Raw genomic sequence first — 16,679 nt, forward strand, 5'->3', positions numbered from 1 at the left:
ATCGGCGGAGACATCCGTTCCTTAGCTCGTGCGGTAATCCAGCTCTACGTTGAACCCAGGGCAATCCATTCCTGAGATCATCCGATATCCCAGCTCGACGTGAAACCCACCGGCCGGTTGCGTGTTCGCGACGGGGATGTTAACGCGCGGTGTCTGGAATCCCGCAGGGCGGATTGCAGTGGATCATCTTCCTGGACTACTACACTCTGCTCGTGTCCGTGCCGTTCCAGGCGGCCGTGCTGTGGGTCGGCCTGATGCTCGTTTACGGTACTACTACTGCTAATGATGACGATGATGACGCCAGCGCCGTCGTAGAGACCCACAGACGAGCGGGAAGGCAGCAGCGGCAGCCAGATCGTGAAGAGCCAGTGCTGAGTTCACTACCACCATTACCCCAAGCTCTGTAATCCTCTATATATGAACGTGTTATCAGCCAATGTATGGGTGTTTCCTCGCGGGAGGAAAGCTGAGCACCCAGAGAGCGCATGTGTGTGAGGGGGCAACGCTGTATCCCAAACAAACGGAACAGATTTAGTCAACATTGTTACTGTACTGCCTTATCCTGGTGAGCAACAGCTCCAAACTCACTCACAGACTCCCACACATCCATACCTCCCCCACCCTTATCCAGCAGTGGAGTGACACTGGGATTGTGTGTGCGCGTGTGCAGGGTACTCGTCATTCTGTATAGATGTGCGTGAGATGCTGAACAAGGAAGTGCCGTGGTTTTTCAAAATCTGCCTCTTGTCCGTGACCCCGCTGCTCATTCTGGTACGTACAGACCACATGGTTAGTGAAATGTGCAAATATACGTCAGTGAGCGAGTGGGTGAGCAAGTGTGTAGGTGTATTGGTGGGTGGGAGGATTGGTGGGTGAGTAATTGAGTGGGTGGGTGAGAGGGTAAAAGAGAGGGTGAGTGGGAGGGTAGGTGGTTGAGTGGGTGCCTGGGTGGGTAGGTGGATGAGTGGGTGGGTGGGTGTCTGGGTGGGTAGGTGGATGGGTGAGTGTGTAGGTGGATGAGTGGGTGCCTGGGTGGGTAGGTGGATGAGTGGGTGGGTGGGTGAATGGGTGAGTGTGTAGGTGGATGAGTGGGCGGGTGAGTGGGAGGGAGGATGGGTCAGTGAGTGGGTGAGAGAGTAAAAGAGAGGGTGAGTGGAAGGGAGGGTGGCTGAGTGGGTATCTGGGTGGGTAGGTGGATGAGTGGGTGGGTGAATGGGTGAGTGTTTAGTTGGATGAGTGGGCAGGTAAGTGGGAGGGAGGGAGGATAGTTCAGTGGGTGGGTGAGAGGGTAAACGAGAGGGTGAGTGAGCTGAGTGAGTTGAGTAGATGGGACGGTGAGGTGATGCGTAGCGCTGCCGACCCTGCGTGCGTTCCCTCATCCGCGACCTCCCTCGCTGGTCTCCCACCGCGTGCAGTTCGTGCTCGGGGACACGCTCGTCACGTTGCGGCTGCTCCACCACAGCGAGCCGGGCTTCCCTGCGTGGGCCGACGTCCTGGGCGTCCCGCTGGCGTTCCTCGCGCCCGCCTGCGTCCTGGCCTACGCAGTCTACACGCTCGTGTTCAAGCACACCGGCTCGCTGCGGACGGTGAGGCGTGTTGTTGTCTTGCTTGTTGTCGTCGTTACAAATCGTCGTTACTCGGTTTTGTTTGGGGTCAGATCGGTGTGGGTATAATGTGGCTTTGATTGAGTTCCTTTGGAGCGGTGGTTCTTGACCTTGACTGCAGCCCATTGGTTCCCAGAGAGGGCATCTCGCACCCCCAGTGCGGGGGGGGGGGGGGGCGTGCACCACCCCAGGTTAAGAACAACAGCTTTGGAGAAGTCTGTAGCCAGCACTCGATAGCTACGTATGCACGTGCGTTGAACTTCTTTCGCACCGTACGTAGCCAGCCGCGCTCATTGGAAAGCTGCGAGGTCCTCACCACCAGAAACGGCCAAACGTATCGATGTCAGAATCAGAATCAGCATCTATTTATCCTGCAGGAGGAATCCGACGACTGTTATGACAACAAATGGGACAAAAAAACGATACGAATGCAAATTGTAGGAGAGGTAAACGAATCACTTGAAAATATCTACAAATAAAACGAACTTTTTTTTATCTTACCAGGTAAAGCCCACTTGGGGTGTTAACATGTGCTTCAGAAACAAGCCGGCTATCGCTGATGTGGGAATCGTTGTGCCAAACGTCGTTCAACCTTCCGCGTTTTAACCGCAACGCTGCAGCGCTGTTCGGAATTCCTCGATTGAAACGCGACACGTCGCTGGAGGTCACGAGCGGCGTCGCCGCGACCGGTTTGATGTGAAAACTAAAATCCATTGGCACGTCTGCTCACTGCAAAGTGTTACCGATTTTATCCACCCCGCAGAGAGGGAGGGATGATGGTAACAAGTCATAATAATATAAATGACAATTTGTATCGCGCCGTTAGTGGAGAGCCGTTGTACGAGGGGGCTGAAGAAACGCGTCCCAACGTCACTCGCGGCTCCCGGCGACGTGAGGTTTGAGCCAACAACTCACTGGGCCTCCCCTAGGTCGACTCGGACTTAAATGAGCACGTACCTGCTTTGCGGCGGTGCAAAACATCAGCATTGGGGAGACAAACGTGGCCGGGCGTGTGCCGTGCCGGCGTTCGGCGACGGCACTTGCCCCAGCAGCCTGTCGAAGGCTAAACGGGGGATCTTTATCTTTGTGTGAGACGCTGTTTGTGGCTTCCACGTGACCTAGCGCTATGGAATGCTGCATTCAAGCGCGGGTGCTTGATCTGGTCGTCATTCTTGTTGAATGAGCACACATAGGCACGCTCGCTCGCTCGCTCGCCATTGTGAGTGGCAGACCTGCGACATGCCTTGATAACCTACAATGGAATGCTTTCAGATACCCAATAGGTCTCATTGTTAGTTTAAAACGTCCCCCATAGCCCTTACAACAATTATCACTTTTTTTTCCTTCCGGTTAGGACACCCGGAATTCAATGAGAATGGTGGTCGCGTTGTTATCGATTTCGTCAAAGTAGGCACAGATTGGTGCTGCATGACTCAGCCCATCATCCTTCTGGGGTCGATAAACCTAGCGCCACTTTGCACGGAAGTCACCAGCGGTTGTCTTCTGGATAAGCTTGACCCCGTCACGGGAATGTGGACTTTCCACCACCGTCTTGGGGGGCCGGTGCATAATTGGTGTTGTTTTGGGTGAGATCACTGTGCAGGGAAAATTGTAAACATTTTAAAACTATAACCCGTCCACCATCCAACGACAGCCAAGCAGGTTTTGCCACGTCATGGGCAAATACGCCGACTGGTTACATCGGCGAACCGGCGAAATATTCGAAGGCTTGCAAAGCTTCGATTTAAAGCTTTCGTGACTGCAGGGATTCATCTTCTTGGTTCTTTTGGTAAAGTCACGTAGAATAAAATAATTCTCACGACGTTTCGGCCACAACGCAAGCAGCCGTCCTCAGGTGAAAACCAGGTCTGTCGAGGCGACAGCATCTGAATGAAACAGCACCGTGCTTGGAGCATATATTTAAGCTGGGTTGGAAGGGGGGAAGGGGCGCCTTAGAGTCGCGGCATCTCTTCAGAAAGGTGAGAGACTCGATTAGCTGACCCTTCTTATCACGGAGCTTGTTGAAGGATCTCAAAGTTATGTGGAATCCCTCCCCGTAGAGGCGGTTAAATTTCGATTTAAAGCTTTCGTGACTGCAGGGATTCATCTTCTTGATTCTTTCGGTAAAGTCACGTAGAAACGTCGTGAGAATTATTTTATTATGTTTTATTTTTATTATTTTATTGCTTCCCTTCTATATGACTTTACCGAAAGAACCAAGAAGAGGCTTGCAAAGCGTTTGGCAATTTTGTCCCGACGTTTCGGTGGCGGTGACAACCCAGCATCATCGGCAGCGTCACCGTCTCTCTCATCGGTGTGGGTCCACCAGTAGGTGCCGTGACGTCACAAGGCCAGCCGCGCACGTGACCCGTTTACTAACGAGAGTTGATTGGCCGGTTGGTGATGGCCAGGGTAGATTGGTGTAGCGAGGCGACCGTTTGTTGGTTGGTATAAATGAGGCTTTCCTTAATTATATTGAGGTGTATTTTGTGATTTACGAAGGTGCAGTTGTGATGCTATTGCGATTTGTGGTTAAGTGCTGATTTGTGAATAAAGTTAGTTAGATTAGCACTTCCCATGACGTCACATTTGTCTTAATCAAAACAAAAAGTCAATCCGAAATGCCACCAATCGGCCCGATTATTGCATTTTTCGGGACTAAATCTGCCCATTGGCAGCACAGCAGGAGCACAAATGTGCCCGTGTTTGTCCTTGATGGATCGCGCGTGGCCAATCGTGAACGGTGGTGGCGGCGGTGGTGAATGATACGTGATTGACGCTTCTGCGATGACAGCGCCTCTGTGAAGCTGCGACTGCCAAGAAGATGCTGCCGAACCCATTTTCCACGGACGAGACCGACCACCTGAACAAGAACGAGACTGCCCACGTGATCGCGGACGAGACCAACCACCTGAACACGGACGAGACCGACCACGTGATCGCGGACGAGACCGCCGTCTGAGCGGCAGATTCAACTGCACGTACGTACGCGAGCGTCTTTGTTTGTGGGTGTGCTCGTTCAAAGCATTTGCCCCAAAAGTCTAAGGCTGTACGGGGAGATCTTTGTCTTTGTAAACACCTCACACCGAGGTAAAGAGGCCTTAGGCCACAACGAGGTGGTTACGCTGCTACCCATGGGTCTCTATGCGAGTCGGTGGGTCTCGATGTGAATCCGAGAGCAGGTGGTCGCATGCTGTTACGACACATCTTGGAGGTCGTGTGTCGGCCATTCGTCACGATGCATGCGGAACTTCTCTCGCACCGTACGTAACCAGCCGTGCCTGCGCCAGGCTAGGTGCACTTTGAGGCTGTCGCGTGAATTGTCAACGGCTCGCTGGCGGGTCCGCGGGGACAGACCCGGGGTGTCTGTGGGTTGTTGCCTCGTTGAGATGATGACAGCAGCAGGGGATGTCCGGCGTGTCGCGTGTCGCGTGTTCCGACATCACGGTACGATTGCCCTCTCCTCCGTGTAGCCCCCCACCAGACAGAGTTCCTGATGGTGCCCAGTATGAGCGTGAGGATGAGAAGAGAGTTCTGCTGTTGGTGCTGCTGCTGCTGCTGGTGGTGCCGAATCCTCGCGCCGAAGGGGGTTCCGAGACCTTCCCCGCTCGACTCGCATCGAAAAGATGAAGACGGCGAGAAAAGGATCTCGACAGTTCGGCAGTGATGAATTCACAAATGTATATCCCGTGCTTTTAAAACCCCAGCCATTCACACACACACACAACAAACGATTTCTGCTGAATGAAATGTAACACCGCAACGTTGGTGAGAAATCAGGTCTTAGTAATAGGGTTTTACCCCAGATAAAAGGGTAAAAACCTATTAACTATATCTTGCTGCTACTGGCAAAGGAGGTCTCATAATGTGAAGTCAGGTCTTCCTCTCCGCAGATTCTACACCCAGGTTATACTCCTGCAAACGGCGTGGCCTTTTGCAGGAGACGCGGACATTCGGGTGACGCCTTGCGGCAACGTAGGAGGGGCCGGTTAGGTACAGCCTTCCTTCAAAGGCCACGGTGGTGTTCTCGAGGAAGATGTTGATGTTTAGGTTGTTGTTGTTGTTGTGCTGTGTACCACTGCACACTCAGCAGCAGCAGCGTCACCAGATCATTTGCAGACAAGGTGGGTCACTTCTCAGGCTCCCGGCTGAGATGGCCCGGACATGCGCCATGAGCGACGCGTGATGGCACCCTCCTGGAATCTGAAGAGATTCATATCACTCGTTGCTTCTTTCGGTAAAGTCACACCCGAGGACGATCGCCTGTGCTCCGATCGAAACGTCGCCATATATTTTATTTCTACCTACGTGGCTTTACCGAAAGAACGAAAATCTTCAAATCAAGATTCATATAATACGCATTTATGTATTTTTTAAACATATTTTTTTATCGCATTATCCCTCGCAGTTCTTGCTAACGATGAAGGGGGGTGGGGGTTGGGTGGGTTAGGGGGTCGTCGTCGTAAGGGGAAAAAGCAGTGCAGGTCTGCATCCTGATGGCACTTACGCAAGCTTCGGTGCAATCCGCGCGAGAGATTTCGCAACGCGTTCGGTAATGTTTCTCATTGTAAACGAGCGCACTTTTGTACCGCACCCGTTGAAGCGCGATTCTTTTCAACAACAGCAACACATTTTATTTATGGATAGTTTCTTTTTTACGAAAACGCGATCTGGTACGCGACTGGTGTATTTTGTAAAGTGCAAGTATCGATAAATGCGTCTTAAGTTTGATTACTTTGTGTGGACTTGTGCATCCATCATCATCATCAACATTATAACTACATTTCACGGGGATGGTTGCGTTGGGTTGGAGAACCGATGCTGTGAGGAGGACGTGTGTGTGTGCGTGGGGACGTGTGTGTGTAGTATATAGTGTAGTGTATAATGTTGTAGTGTAGTGTATAGTGTAGTGTATAGTGTAGTATACTAGTACAGCACTAGTGAGTAGTGTAGTGTAGAGTGTAGTGTATAGTGTAGTGTGTAGTGTATAGTGTAGTGTATAGTGCAGTGTATAGTGTAGTATACTACAGCACTAGTATGTAGTGTATAGTGTAGTGTATAGTGTAGTATACAGTGTAGTGTACCAGTGCAGCACTACACCGCTGTGTTGGAGAGCCAAGCCACAACATTTACAAACAGACGGTCCCTCTTCGCAAGTGCCAGTGATACACGAGTCGAGATTCGTGCTTGGACTGCCAACGCAGCAGCTGCTGCTGCTGCTGCCAGCGATGGAGATGATCGTGTGAGAGAAACGACGACACAACAACAGGGGTGGGGGGGTCACTTGGGGGGGGGTCACGTGGGGGGGGGGGGGCGGGGGAATGGTTCAGTGAAGGTTCGACTCGTGGAGCCAGAGAGAACCACGTTGTGACGAGGACATGCAGGCAGGGAGATTCGGGAGTGGCCGTGGATAAGGGGCCGTCCATAAATGACGTCACGCACCTAGGGACGGGTTTTGGGGTCAAACATTTGTGACGATGTGTGACGAGGGGGGGGGGGGGGTTGAGAAATGTGACGTCCAAAATGCGCAACTTTAAATATAGAATTGTTATAACACTCCTACAACATCAGAGTGCAGCGCCACATGAAATACGCACTACAATGGCAATAGTTTAAAGCGATTTGAAGCGCGTTTCATTTTCAAAATGGAAATATAGTTTTGGGGGGGGGCAGAGCTTTGTGACGTCATATTTGAGGGGGGGGGTCTGACTTTTTGTGACGTCATTCATGGACGGCCCCTCAGCTGTTGACAGCCGCGTGATTGCAAAGTGATTTGGTCAAACTCTCCTCATAATCTTGCTTTGAAGCTTTCGTGACTGCATGGATCCATGCCCTTTGGTTCTTTCGGTAAAGTCACGTGGGTAGAAAGATAATCGATCACGACGTTTCGATCGCAACGCAGGCAATCGTCATCAGGCGGGACAATCACAGACGCCAACTTCAGCAGTTTCTCTTGCTGTGGTCGTCCCACCTGAGGACGGTTGCTTGCGTTACGATCGAAACGTCGTGATCGATTATCTTTCTACCCACGTGACTTCACCGAAAGAACCAAAGGGCATTAATAAATAGGCTTTTTACCCTTTTATCTGGCACAAAACTGACACCTTTTTACAGATGACGCCATCTGGTCGAACACCAAATGAGACTGGACTCTAAGAAAAGCTGTCTCCGGTGTGGACCTATCAATTTCAAGGACAGTGCACACATTATCAGTACTGTGTTTTTTGTTTGCATTTTGACCGCAGGTATTGTGGTCAATGCAAGCATGACCCCTTGAAAAAAGATGTCAGTTTTGTGCCAGATAAACGGGTAAAAAACCTATTATTATATTTTGCTACTGGCAAAGGAGGTCTCATGATGAACCAGAGGGCACTATACTCATACTTTCATTTTACGTAGCCTCGTTCCCGCTAATAGCATTCCATAACGCCGATTACTCTGCTGTAATGTACGGGGGGTGGGGGGTAGAGGCCACGTGTTCACAGATTGGGAGATGTTGCGGGTGCATCCTTGTTTTTATCGCAGCATTGCGATGTCGTTTGGTCAAAAACAAAGATAAGCCGGTTGTTACATTGTGCGTGGGGGGTGGGGGCTTTATTGTTTTCAGAACAAATCTTATTCAGCGTGGGAGTAAAACGAAATGCTGCCGGAGGAAACCCCGTGCCGAAGAGGGGGAGAACGCACCAGACATTCCCCGTGAAGCCTTAACAGACTTGGGGGGGGGGCACGTTTTTGTTCGCGAGCACCACCTAAAAAGATCGGCACTGCACACGACGGGGTGGGTATTCAACAGCTCCCAGTGACGATGTTGACTCCACATCGCACCAGGTACTCGTTTGAGCCCGAGCCAACCTATGGGAGGACCGGTGCAGATAATCAGATAATCGTCGCCAGCGTTTGCCCTGAGCGGGAATCGAACTCGGTTCATAGCCGGCTTCGTAGCGCTAACCGCTGCACCACCGCTCCCCACACACACCCGGCAGAACGGGGAGGAGATCAAACAAACTCCGCACAGAAAGTGCGTCCGAGTCGGACATCGAACCTGGAGCCTTCTCGCTGCGAGGCGCGCGTGTTGTCATCACGGCGAGTGTGATCATCACCGAGATACCCACGACGCCGCAGAATGTCCCAGAGGCCTGCGTTAGCCCCACGGTACTAACCTCATTGTCTACGAAGTGCTCTTTACGTTCCAGCTAAGTCGCGTGCAGTTACTCGATTAGAGCCGCTCGCGAATTGCGTTGCAACATCAGCGTCACAAAATAATCGGAGGCCCGTTCAGGTGTGTATATCACTCCGCAGCCACTGATGTTAGCCGTGAATGGGAATCGGGTTCGAGGTCCAACCACCTCGCCCACCGCTCTTCCACGTTAGACACGAACACGACATCTTGCTGCGATTCATATCCTGTGGTTCTTTCGGTAAAGTCACGTCGATATAATTGTTTTAATACTTTAATAAAAACTCACAACGACGTTTCGACGATTTTGTTATTCTATTATTTTTCCATCAACGCGACTTTACCGAAAGAATCAACGGACATCAATTCCCGCAGTCGCGAAACTCCCAAAAATGTTGTTGGGAGTTATTAAACAAACAAAAAAACACGCAGACACCATCGAAATGTATTCCAACCAAACAGGAGTTGCCGTGGGTGGTGGCGAGACTGCGTTCGCCTGGCCAAGCTCTGAGAGGCGCCTTGCCACCGTTCACTCCTCGCGCCCGATTCGGATTCCACGTGGCAAGAGGCTGCAAGGCACTGCCCAAAACAGACGCGTTTGTTTACACCAGGGCTGGGGAACGTCCGGCCGTACGAGGCCCGCGAAATCATTTGTCGTGGCCCTGCCAAGGCAACCGCAGGCGGGACTCGAAATTCAATAAATCTCGGAGCAAAGCTGGGAAAGCAGTTGCGAGTAGCAGCAACATCAACACCGGCTAACGTCGCCACGCCTCGCCAGAGAGAAGCAGTTCCAGCCATCGCATTAGGGGCGAGTTGATTAAATGTTTGACCAAATATAAACGGGCTATTTTTTAAGTTGATCATTTTGTATGGCCCCGCGAATGATGTTACAAATATCCAAATGGCCCTTGGCAGATAAAAGGTTCCCCACCACTGGTTTACGCCAAAAAAAACTGCATGACGCACACAGGAGGGCAGTGGAGTCAATGATGTGTAACAGCAAGATTTGAAGTTTTCGTAGGTGAAAAAAGAAAAGAAAAAATATAAATAACCCAATTAAATGACGACGTTTCGATTGCACCACAAGCAATCATCATCAGGTGTGGAAATCACAGCTAGAAATGTTTTACTAAAGTGGGAGAAATGCCAGGGCTAAGGAGTTTATATAAGTGCGATTCCCACACCTGATGATGATTGCTTGTGTTGCAATCGAAACGTAGTGATTCAATTGAGTTATTTCTATTTTTTATTTTATTTTTATTTTATTCTTATTTTCACTTTATTTTTTAACCTACGTGACTTTACCGAAAGAACCGAAGAGCACATGAACAGCGTTGCGGCTCAGGGGAGACGCAGACACGGAACGGGAGAGCGGAGAGAGAGGGGATGAGAGGGAATTTGCGCGGTGAAAAAGGAACCGAGAGAGACGGGGAGCAGATGGCGAGAAAGACGCTGCACTGGGGCATCGATGTTGTTGCTGCTGCTGCTGCTGCACGGATCGGCGTCTGTTTTCACAGTGGGCAGTGTCGCACAGAAGTCACGCGATTTAAAGGGAGACTGGAGCCGATCGGGGTATGGCTAGACCACGCCTCGGTAATCTAGTGCTCGTGCCTTACGCCAACAATTAATCTTTAAATTTCGATGTAAAGCTTTCGTGACTGCAGGGATTCATTTTCTTGGTTCTTTTGGTAAAGTCACGTAGAAGGGAAATAATAAAACAATAAAAATAAAACATAATAAAATACAATTCTCACGATATTTCGGCCACAACGCAAGCCACCTTCCTCAGGTGAAGAACAGGTCTGTCGGAAAGACAGCGTCTGAATGAAACACCACCAAGCTTGGCAGCGTATATTTAAGCTGGGTTGGAGGAGGAAGGGCGCCTTGACAAAGGAATAATACTTTTATTATGTTTTATTTTTATTATTTTATTATTTACCTTCTACGTGACTTTACCGAAAGAACCAAGAAGAAAATGAATCTTTACTCACGAACACAGCCGGAAACTACGGAGCGAGACCGTGAATCCCTGCATAGCACGTGGGTGCGCGTCGTCTGGGCGACTCCGATGGCGTTAGCACTCCACTAGGGACTGCGAATGCGCGTGTGCCTTCAACACCCCCCGACCCCGAAACACTTTGACCGAACCCCTTGCGAGCAGCTCACGGAACAAGGTGCAAGGCAAAGCGATGGATAAGTGCGTGCCGTGGATACGCTGGTCATTGCACACACAAACACTGGCCATTCATATATTCGCGAGACAGCAGCTGGAAGCTATCGTGAAACACCGAAGCATAACTAAACAAGCAGACAAGACAATATTAACGACTGCACTAAGTGCACTTATGCCTGTGTGTAAATATATATATATACTGTATATATGTATATCTCTATATAAAACGTGGGTGTGTAATTGTGCATAGTGTGGGCATGTTTACCGTTGTCCGTCCGTATAAAGGTATATTATAATATTTGACTATATAATAAATATTCCACTAAATTGCTGCCCGTTCCGTACAGAACCAAAGCACCCACAAGTTCCGTTTGCTGTACTGCAGCAGACACCATTCCAACATTGCGAAAGTAACAGTCGACAGTGCTTCTCCGCACCTCCGATTAGCAGGGCTGGCTACGTACGTTGCGAAGGAAGTTCAACGCACGTGCGTACGTAGCACGCGGACTTCGCTATCGAGTGGAGCAAATCAGTAACCAGCAAAGCTGTGCTTCTTAACCTGTGGTTCTTAACCTGTGGTTCTTAACCTGGGGTGGTGCAGCGAAGGTTAAGAACCACTGCCCCAAAGGAACGCATTTACAGGCACTTGTGTTCCCAGTGCTCCGATAAAGTAATCGTGGTCATGGTGGTCGTGGTGGCGATGGTGATGAGACAGAGTTGTGACGTTTCCGCTCGGTGCTGGCACGCCACCGAAGTGAGCTTCAAGGCCATTGGGTAAACTGCGTGAAGCGGCTCTCTCGCCGTGCCGGGTCCCCGGCTGAATCGCGGCCGTGTCGGTCCGCGTCCGCAGCCCAAAGTGATATTTAGTCGCCCGGCACACCACATCCAGTAACACCGCTCGCTCGCTTCACCAGCCGCTTTGGAAGGCCTTGAACCCAGCAGAGTATGATGATGATGACGGTGACGATGGCTGTGGATACGAGTCACGTGACACCTATTCCAGTCTACCAGCGATCCGGAAAACATATTTGCACCCAACAAATGACATCTCATCCAGAATGTGTTCAACAACCGCACTACCGGTCACAACAACAACAACAACCACCGTTCGCCACTAAGTGCCGGTGACATCACCACAACGCTTGTGCCAGGCTATGTACACTTTAAGGTCACAACAACAAACTCACCCAGCCACCCTCCCACTCATCCACTAACTCACCCACTCACTCACCCGCTCACCACACTGCAGGTCACAGCATCACACTCGCTCACACTCAGTCACCTACTCACTACACTGCAGGTCACAACAACACACTCACTCACACTCACTCACCTACTCAACACACTGAAGGTCACATCAACACACTCACACTCACTCACCCACACTCACCACACTGCAGGTCACAACACTCTTTCTTGTGCTTCTTCCCTCGCACCGCTCCCACCATCATCGTCATCATCATCATCATCGTCGTCGATTACAACTCTGATGGTGCTGTTCGTTGCTGTCCGCATGACGTCACGGGCCTTTTGCCCCAACTGTGCTCAGTAACCTGCATTAAAAAACAAACAAAAGCCAAATCCTTCCGCTACGGCCGTGGCTGCCCCCAGTGTCACGAGCCGCCTCCGGCAGTCTCCCGGCGACGCGGAGAGCTTCCCCCGAGACACCGCAGCCGGGTTCCGGGTCCCGGTGCGGTCACGGCGGCAACAGCTCTCACTCGAAGGCGGTTTGTGCCGAGCGTCGATTTCACAACGCCGGTGCCGCCGCGGCCGCGGTTAACACCACGGGGCGTGACGACGTCGCCGCTGTCGCCGCCGCGCGACGTCTCCACCCGGCGTGGGCCTCGGTTGGGCCCCTTGTCGCTCGACGGTGCCGCCCCGCCCCCCCACCGCCGCACCCTCCTCTGCTCGGCCGGGTCGGCCTCCGAAGACGCGGCCCTCGCGCCGATGAGCCGCCGCCGCCGCCGCCGCCGCCCCTCGTCCGTCAGTCGAAGGGGCCCCGCCGCGTGGGGCTGGGCGAGGCCTTGCGGCCCAGCCGTGGCGTGCCCTGCCCGCCAGACACGCCGCCGTGTTAGAGCCGCGCTCGTGCGTGCGTGCGCTCGTGGCGTTTTATTTATGCGGGCAAAGGTGAAGATATCCCGTATAGCCTGCACAGGCTGGTGGGGAAAGTGCTGCGGTTTTACTTTTTTCAAGGCTCCCTGTAGTTTAAATGGAGCGCTCTTGGTAATCCGGTGACATTTGTTGAACAATCCCGTGTGTGCCATTGTGCGTGCGTGTGTGCGTGGCGCGCGTACATGCCATATGTGTGTGTGTGCCACGAGTGTGTGTGTGTGTGCCATCGTGCGTGCCATGTGCGTGCGTGGCATGTGTGCGTGCCAGGCGTGTGTGTGTGTGTGCCAGGCGTGTGTGTGTGTGTGTGCCAGGCGTGTGTGCGTGTGTGTGTGCGTGCCACGAGTGCGTCCGTGTGTGTGCGTTCCAGGCGTGTGTGTGTGTGTGCCAGGCGTGTGTGCGTGTGTGTGTGCGTGCCACGAGTGCGTGCGTCTGTGTGCGTTCCAGGCGTGTGTGTGTGTGCCAGGCGTGTGTGTGTGTGTGCGTGCCCTGTGTGCCAGGCGTGCGTGTGTGTGTGCCAGGCGTGTGCCGTGTGTGTGTGCGTGCCAGAAGTGCGTGTGCGTGTGTCTGCGTGCGTGCCGTGTGTGTGTGTGTGCGTGCGTGCCACGCGTGTGTGTGCATGCGTGCCATGTGTGCGTGTGTGTGTGCGTGCGTGCCATGCGTGTGTGTGCATGCGTGCCATGTGTGCGTGTGTGTGTGTGTGTGCGTGCGTGCCACGCGTGTGTGTGCATGCGTGCCATGTGTGCGTGTGTGTGTGTGTGCGTGCGTGCCACGCGTGTGTGTGTCTGCGTGCGTGTGTGGTCGCTCACGGGCGACGGCGTCTTGGAGTAGTTGACGTGCGCGTAGAGCAGCACGGCGATGTCCTTGTGCCCCGCGTCCAGCGCGATCGACAGAGCCGTGCTGCCGTCCTGATGCAGCACCACAAACGTACAAATGCACGTACGCACACACGCACGTACGTATACACGCACAATACGATACAAATCGTGTAAGTATGTGGCTTTATATAGTGCCAGGTGCGGTGTGCAGTAAATATGAGCACTCAAATGAGCCCAGTTGGTTACGTACGGTGCTATCGGAGTTCAACACGCGTACACAGAGCTACGTACGGTGCTATCGGAGTTCAACACGCGTACACAGAGCTACGTACGGCGCTATCGGAGTTCAACACGCGTACACAGAGCTCCGTACGGTGCTATCGGAGTTCAACACACGTACACAGAGCTACGTACGGTGCTATCGGAGTTCAACACGCGTACACAGAGCTACGTACGGTGCTATCGGAGTTCAACACGCGCACACAGAGCTACGTACGGTGCTATCGGAGTTCAACACGCGTACACAGAGCTCCGTACGGTGCTATCGGAGTTCAACACGCGTACACAGAGCTACGTACGGTGCTATCGGAGTTCAACACGCGTACACAGAGCTACGTACGGTGCTATCAGAGTTCAACACGCGTACACAGAGCTACGTACGGTGCTATCGGAGTTCAACACGCGCACACAGAGCTACGTACGGTGCTATCAGAGTTCAACACGCGTACACAGAGCTACGTACGGTGCTATCAGAGTTCAACACGCGTACACAGAGCTACGTACGGTGCTATCGGAGTTCAACACGCGTACACAGAGCTACGTACGGTGCTATCAGAGTTCAACACGCATACACAGAGCTACGTACGGTGCTATCGGAGTTCAACACGCGTACACAGAGCTACGTACGGTGCTATCAGAGTTCAACACGCGTACACAGAGCTACGTACGGTGCTATCGGAGTTCAACACACGTACACAGAGCTACGTACGGTGCTATCAGAGTTCAACACGCGTACACAGAGCTACGTACGGCGCTATCGGAGTTCAACACGCGCACACAGAGCTACGTACGGCGCTATCGGAGTTCAACACGCGCACACAGAGCTACGTACGGCGCTATCGGAGTTCAACACGCGTACACAGAGCTCCGTACGGTGCTATCGGAGTTCAACACGCGTACACAGAGCTACGTACGGTGCTATCAGAGTTCAACACGCGCACACAGAGCTACGTACGGCGCTATCGGAGTTCAACACGCGTACACAGAGCTACGTACGGCGCTATCGGAGTTCAACACGCGCACACAGAGCTACGTACGGTGCTATCGGAGTTCAACACGCGTACACAGAGCTCCGAGGAGACAAAGGCGGGCCAGGTGTGGTGCTCACCACCTACTCCGCTACTCGCTAACAGCGACACTCTGTTCAAGGCTGCAAGGCGGATCCCTGTCTGTGCGTGTGTGCGTGTGTCTGTGTGCGTGTGTGCGTGTGTGCGTGTGTGCGTGTGTGCGTGTGCGCGTGTGCGCGTGTGTGCGTGTGTGCGTGTGTCTGTGTGCGTGTGTGCGTGTGCGCGTGTGCGCGTGTGTGCGTGTGTGCGTGTGTACGTGCGTGTGTGCGTGTGCACGTGTGTGCGTGTGCGCGTGTGTGCGTGTGCGCGTGTGCGTGTGTGCGTGTGTGCGTGCCCGTGTGCGTGTGTGCAGCATCTCACGTTGTCGGCGAGCGCGGCGTCGCAGCCCGGCTGCGCCAGCAGCAGGCGCACGAGCTCGGCGTGGCCGTGCTCGCTGGCGCACATGAGGGCCGTGGAGCCGTCGTCGTCGCGCGCGTTCGGGTCGGCGCTGCACGCCAGAAGCGCCCGCACCATGTCCACGCGCCCGTGGCTCACGGCCAGCATCAGCGCCGTCTGGCCCGCCTGCGCACGCACGCACGCGCCGGAGAGCACGCGCACGCGCCGCTCGGGTCAACGGTGGCGCCCGGCGCCCATGAGCAAAGCAAAAGCGAAAGAAGCAAAAGCGTAGAGTGGCAAACGCAAAAGATTCATGAATAATACGGGTGGCACGAAATGAAATATCGGTAACAAAAAAAAACTCAGATCTTTTATAAATAAAATAAAAAAGCGATTCAATCGTTCTAGCAGGAGCGGAACAAACGGTGGAGCGCATGGCGAAGTACTTGGATGCAATCGGGTCAGTCCGGTGGTCTGACCGGCAATCGGCACGGTAATTGATTATTTAAATGAGCAGCTCTGGGACGGCAAGAACGTGGCAACGGCTCACCACCGGGCTCTGCTGGCTTTACCGCTCGTCTTTGATGCACCCCCGCATCCCTCTCTCTCTCTCACGAGACAGAGTGAGCGACTACTGTGCAGCGGCGTGTTGCAAGTTGCAACAATAACTGTTATATATCCCTCCATATACGCAGCACGTGGACCCCAAGAGCAACCAACAACGTAGGAGTAGAAGAAAACAACCCGATGATGATGACGCAGGCAGTGATGAGAAGGACACTATTTGGACACACACTTAGGATGGGCAACAGGAGATCGGTGCCTGAAAGATGTGGCCACGACTTGAGCATGTTGGCACACGACAGATGAAAGTGGAAACGAATGACGAGATGTGCGGTGGACAGCTACGACGGGCCATCTGCCCATGGATCATGACGACGATGATTATGATTTACACAGCTGGCCTTTCGCACGTGGGCGTAGGTGAGCACGTGGTGGCGGCGGTGTCGAAGGTGGCGGCGGCGCTACCTGGCTTGCTCTGCCGTTGACGTCGCCCAGGCAGAGGAGGCGCCGCAC

At 52.9% G+C, this 16,679-nt stretch overlaps 1 protein-coding gene, 1 long non-coding RNA gene and 1 pseudogene across 2 annotated transcripts in view; 2 read left to right on the forward strand and 1 right to left on the reverse strand.

Annotated features, from left to right (window-relative positions):
- The window catches only part of LOC133359235 (sodium- and chloride-dependent glycine transporter 1-like), a 31,721-nt pseudogene extending 25,692 nt beyond the window's left edge, over window positions 1-6,029 (forward strand).
- The window catches only part of LOC133359095 (uncharacterized), a 172,358-nt gene that overhangs the window by 40,143 nt on the left and 115,536 nt on the right, over window positions 1-16,679 (forward strand). The window lies entirely within an intron of this gene.
- On the reverse strand, window positions 8,097-16,673 carry LOC133359122 (KN motif and ankyrin repeat domain-containing protein 1-like). The gene is made up of 4 exons (XM_061577517.1): window positions 16,632-16,673; window positions 15,588-15,788; window positions 13,873-13,971; window positions 8,097-13,001 (listed from the first exon to the last, which is right to left on the reverse strand). Exons 2-4 carry the CDS (start codon window positions 15,768-15,770, stop codon window positions 12,939-12,941), a joined length of 345 nt encoding a protein of 114 aa, XP_061433501.1. The 5' UTR covers window positions 15,771-15,788; window positions 16,632-16,673; the 3' UTR covers window positions 8,097-12,938.

The sequence above is a fragment of the Lethenteron reissneri genome, chromosome 64 (assembly GCF_015708825.2).
Source record: "Lethenteron reissneri isolate LAM-NWPU_2019-01 chromosome 64, ASM1570882v1, whole genome shotgun sequence".
NCBI lineage: Eukaryota > Metazoa > Chordata > Hyperoartia > Petromyzontiformes > Petromyzontidae > Lethenteron > Lethenteron reissneri.

Excerpts from the sequence above, each read along its gene's own strand:
- LOC133359122 (XM_061577517.1), bottom strand. The coding sequence starts at position 15,770 with ATGCTGGCCGTGAGCCACGGGCGCGTGGACATGGTGCGGGCGCTTCTG. Across the intron at positions 13,972-15,587 it reads ACGCCGCGCTCGCCGACAAC|GACGGCAGCACGGCTCTGTC; the intron begins GTGAGATGCTGC and ends GTGCTGCATCAG. Across the intron at positions 13,002-13,872 it reads ACTCCAAGACGCCGTCGCCC|GGCACGCCACGGCTGGGCCG; the intron begins GTGAGCGACCAC and ends TCTGGCGGGCAG.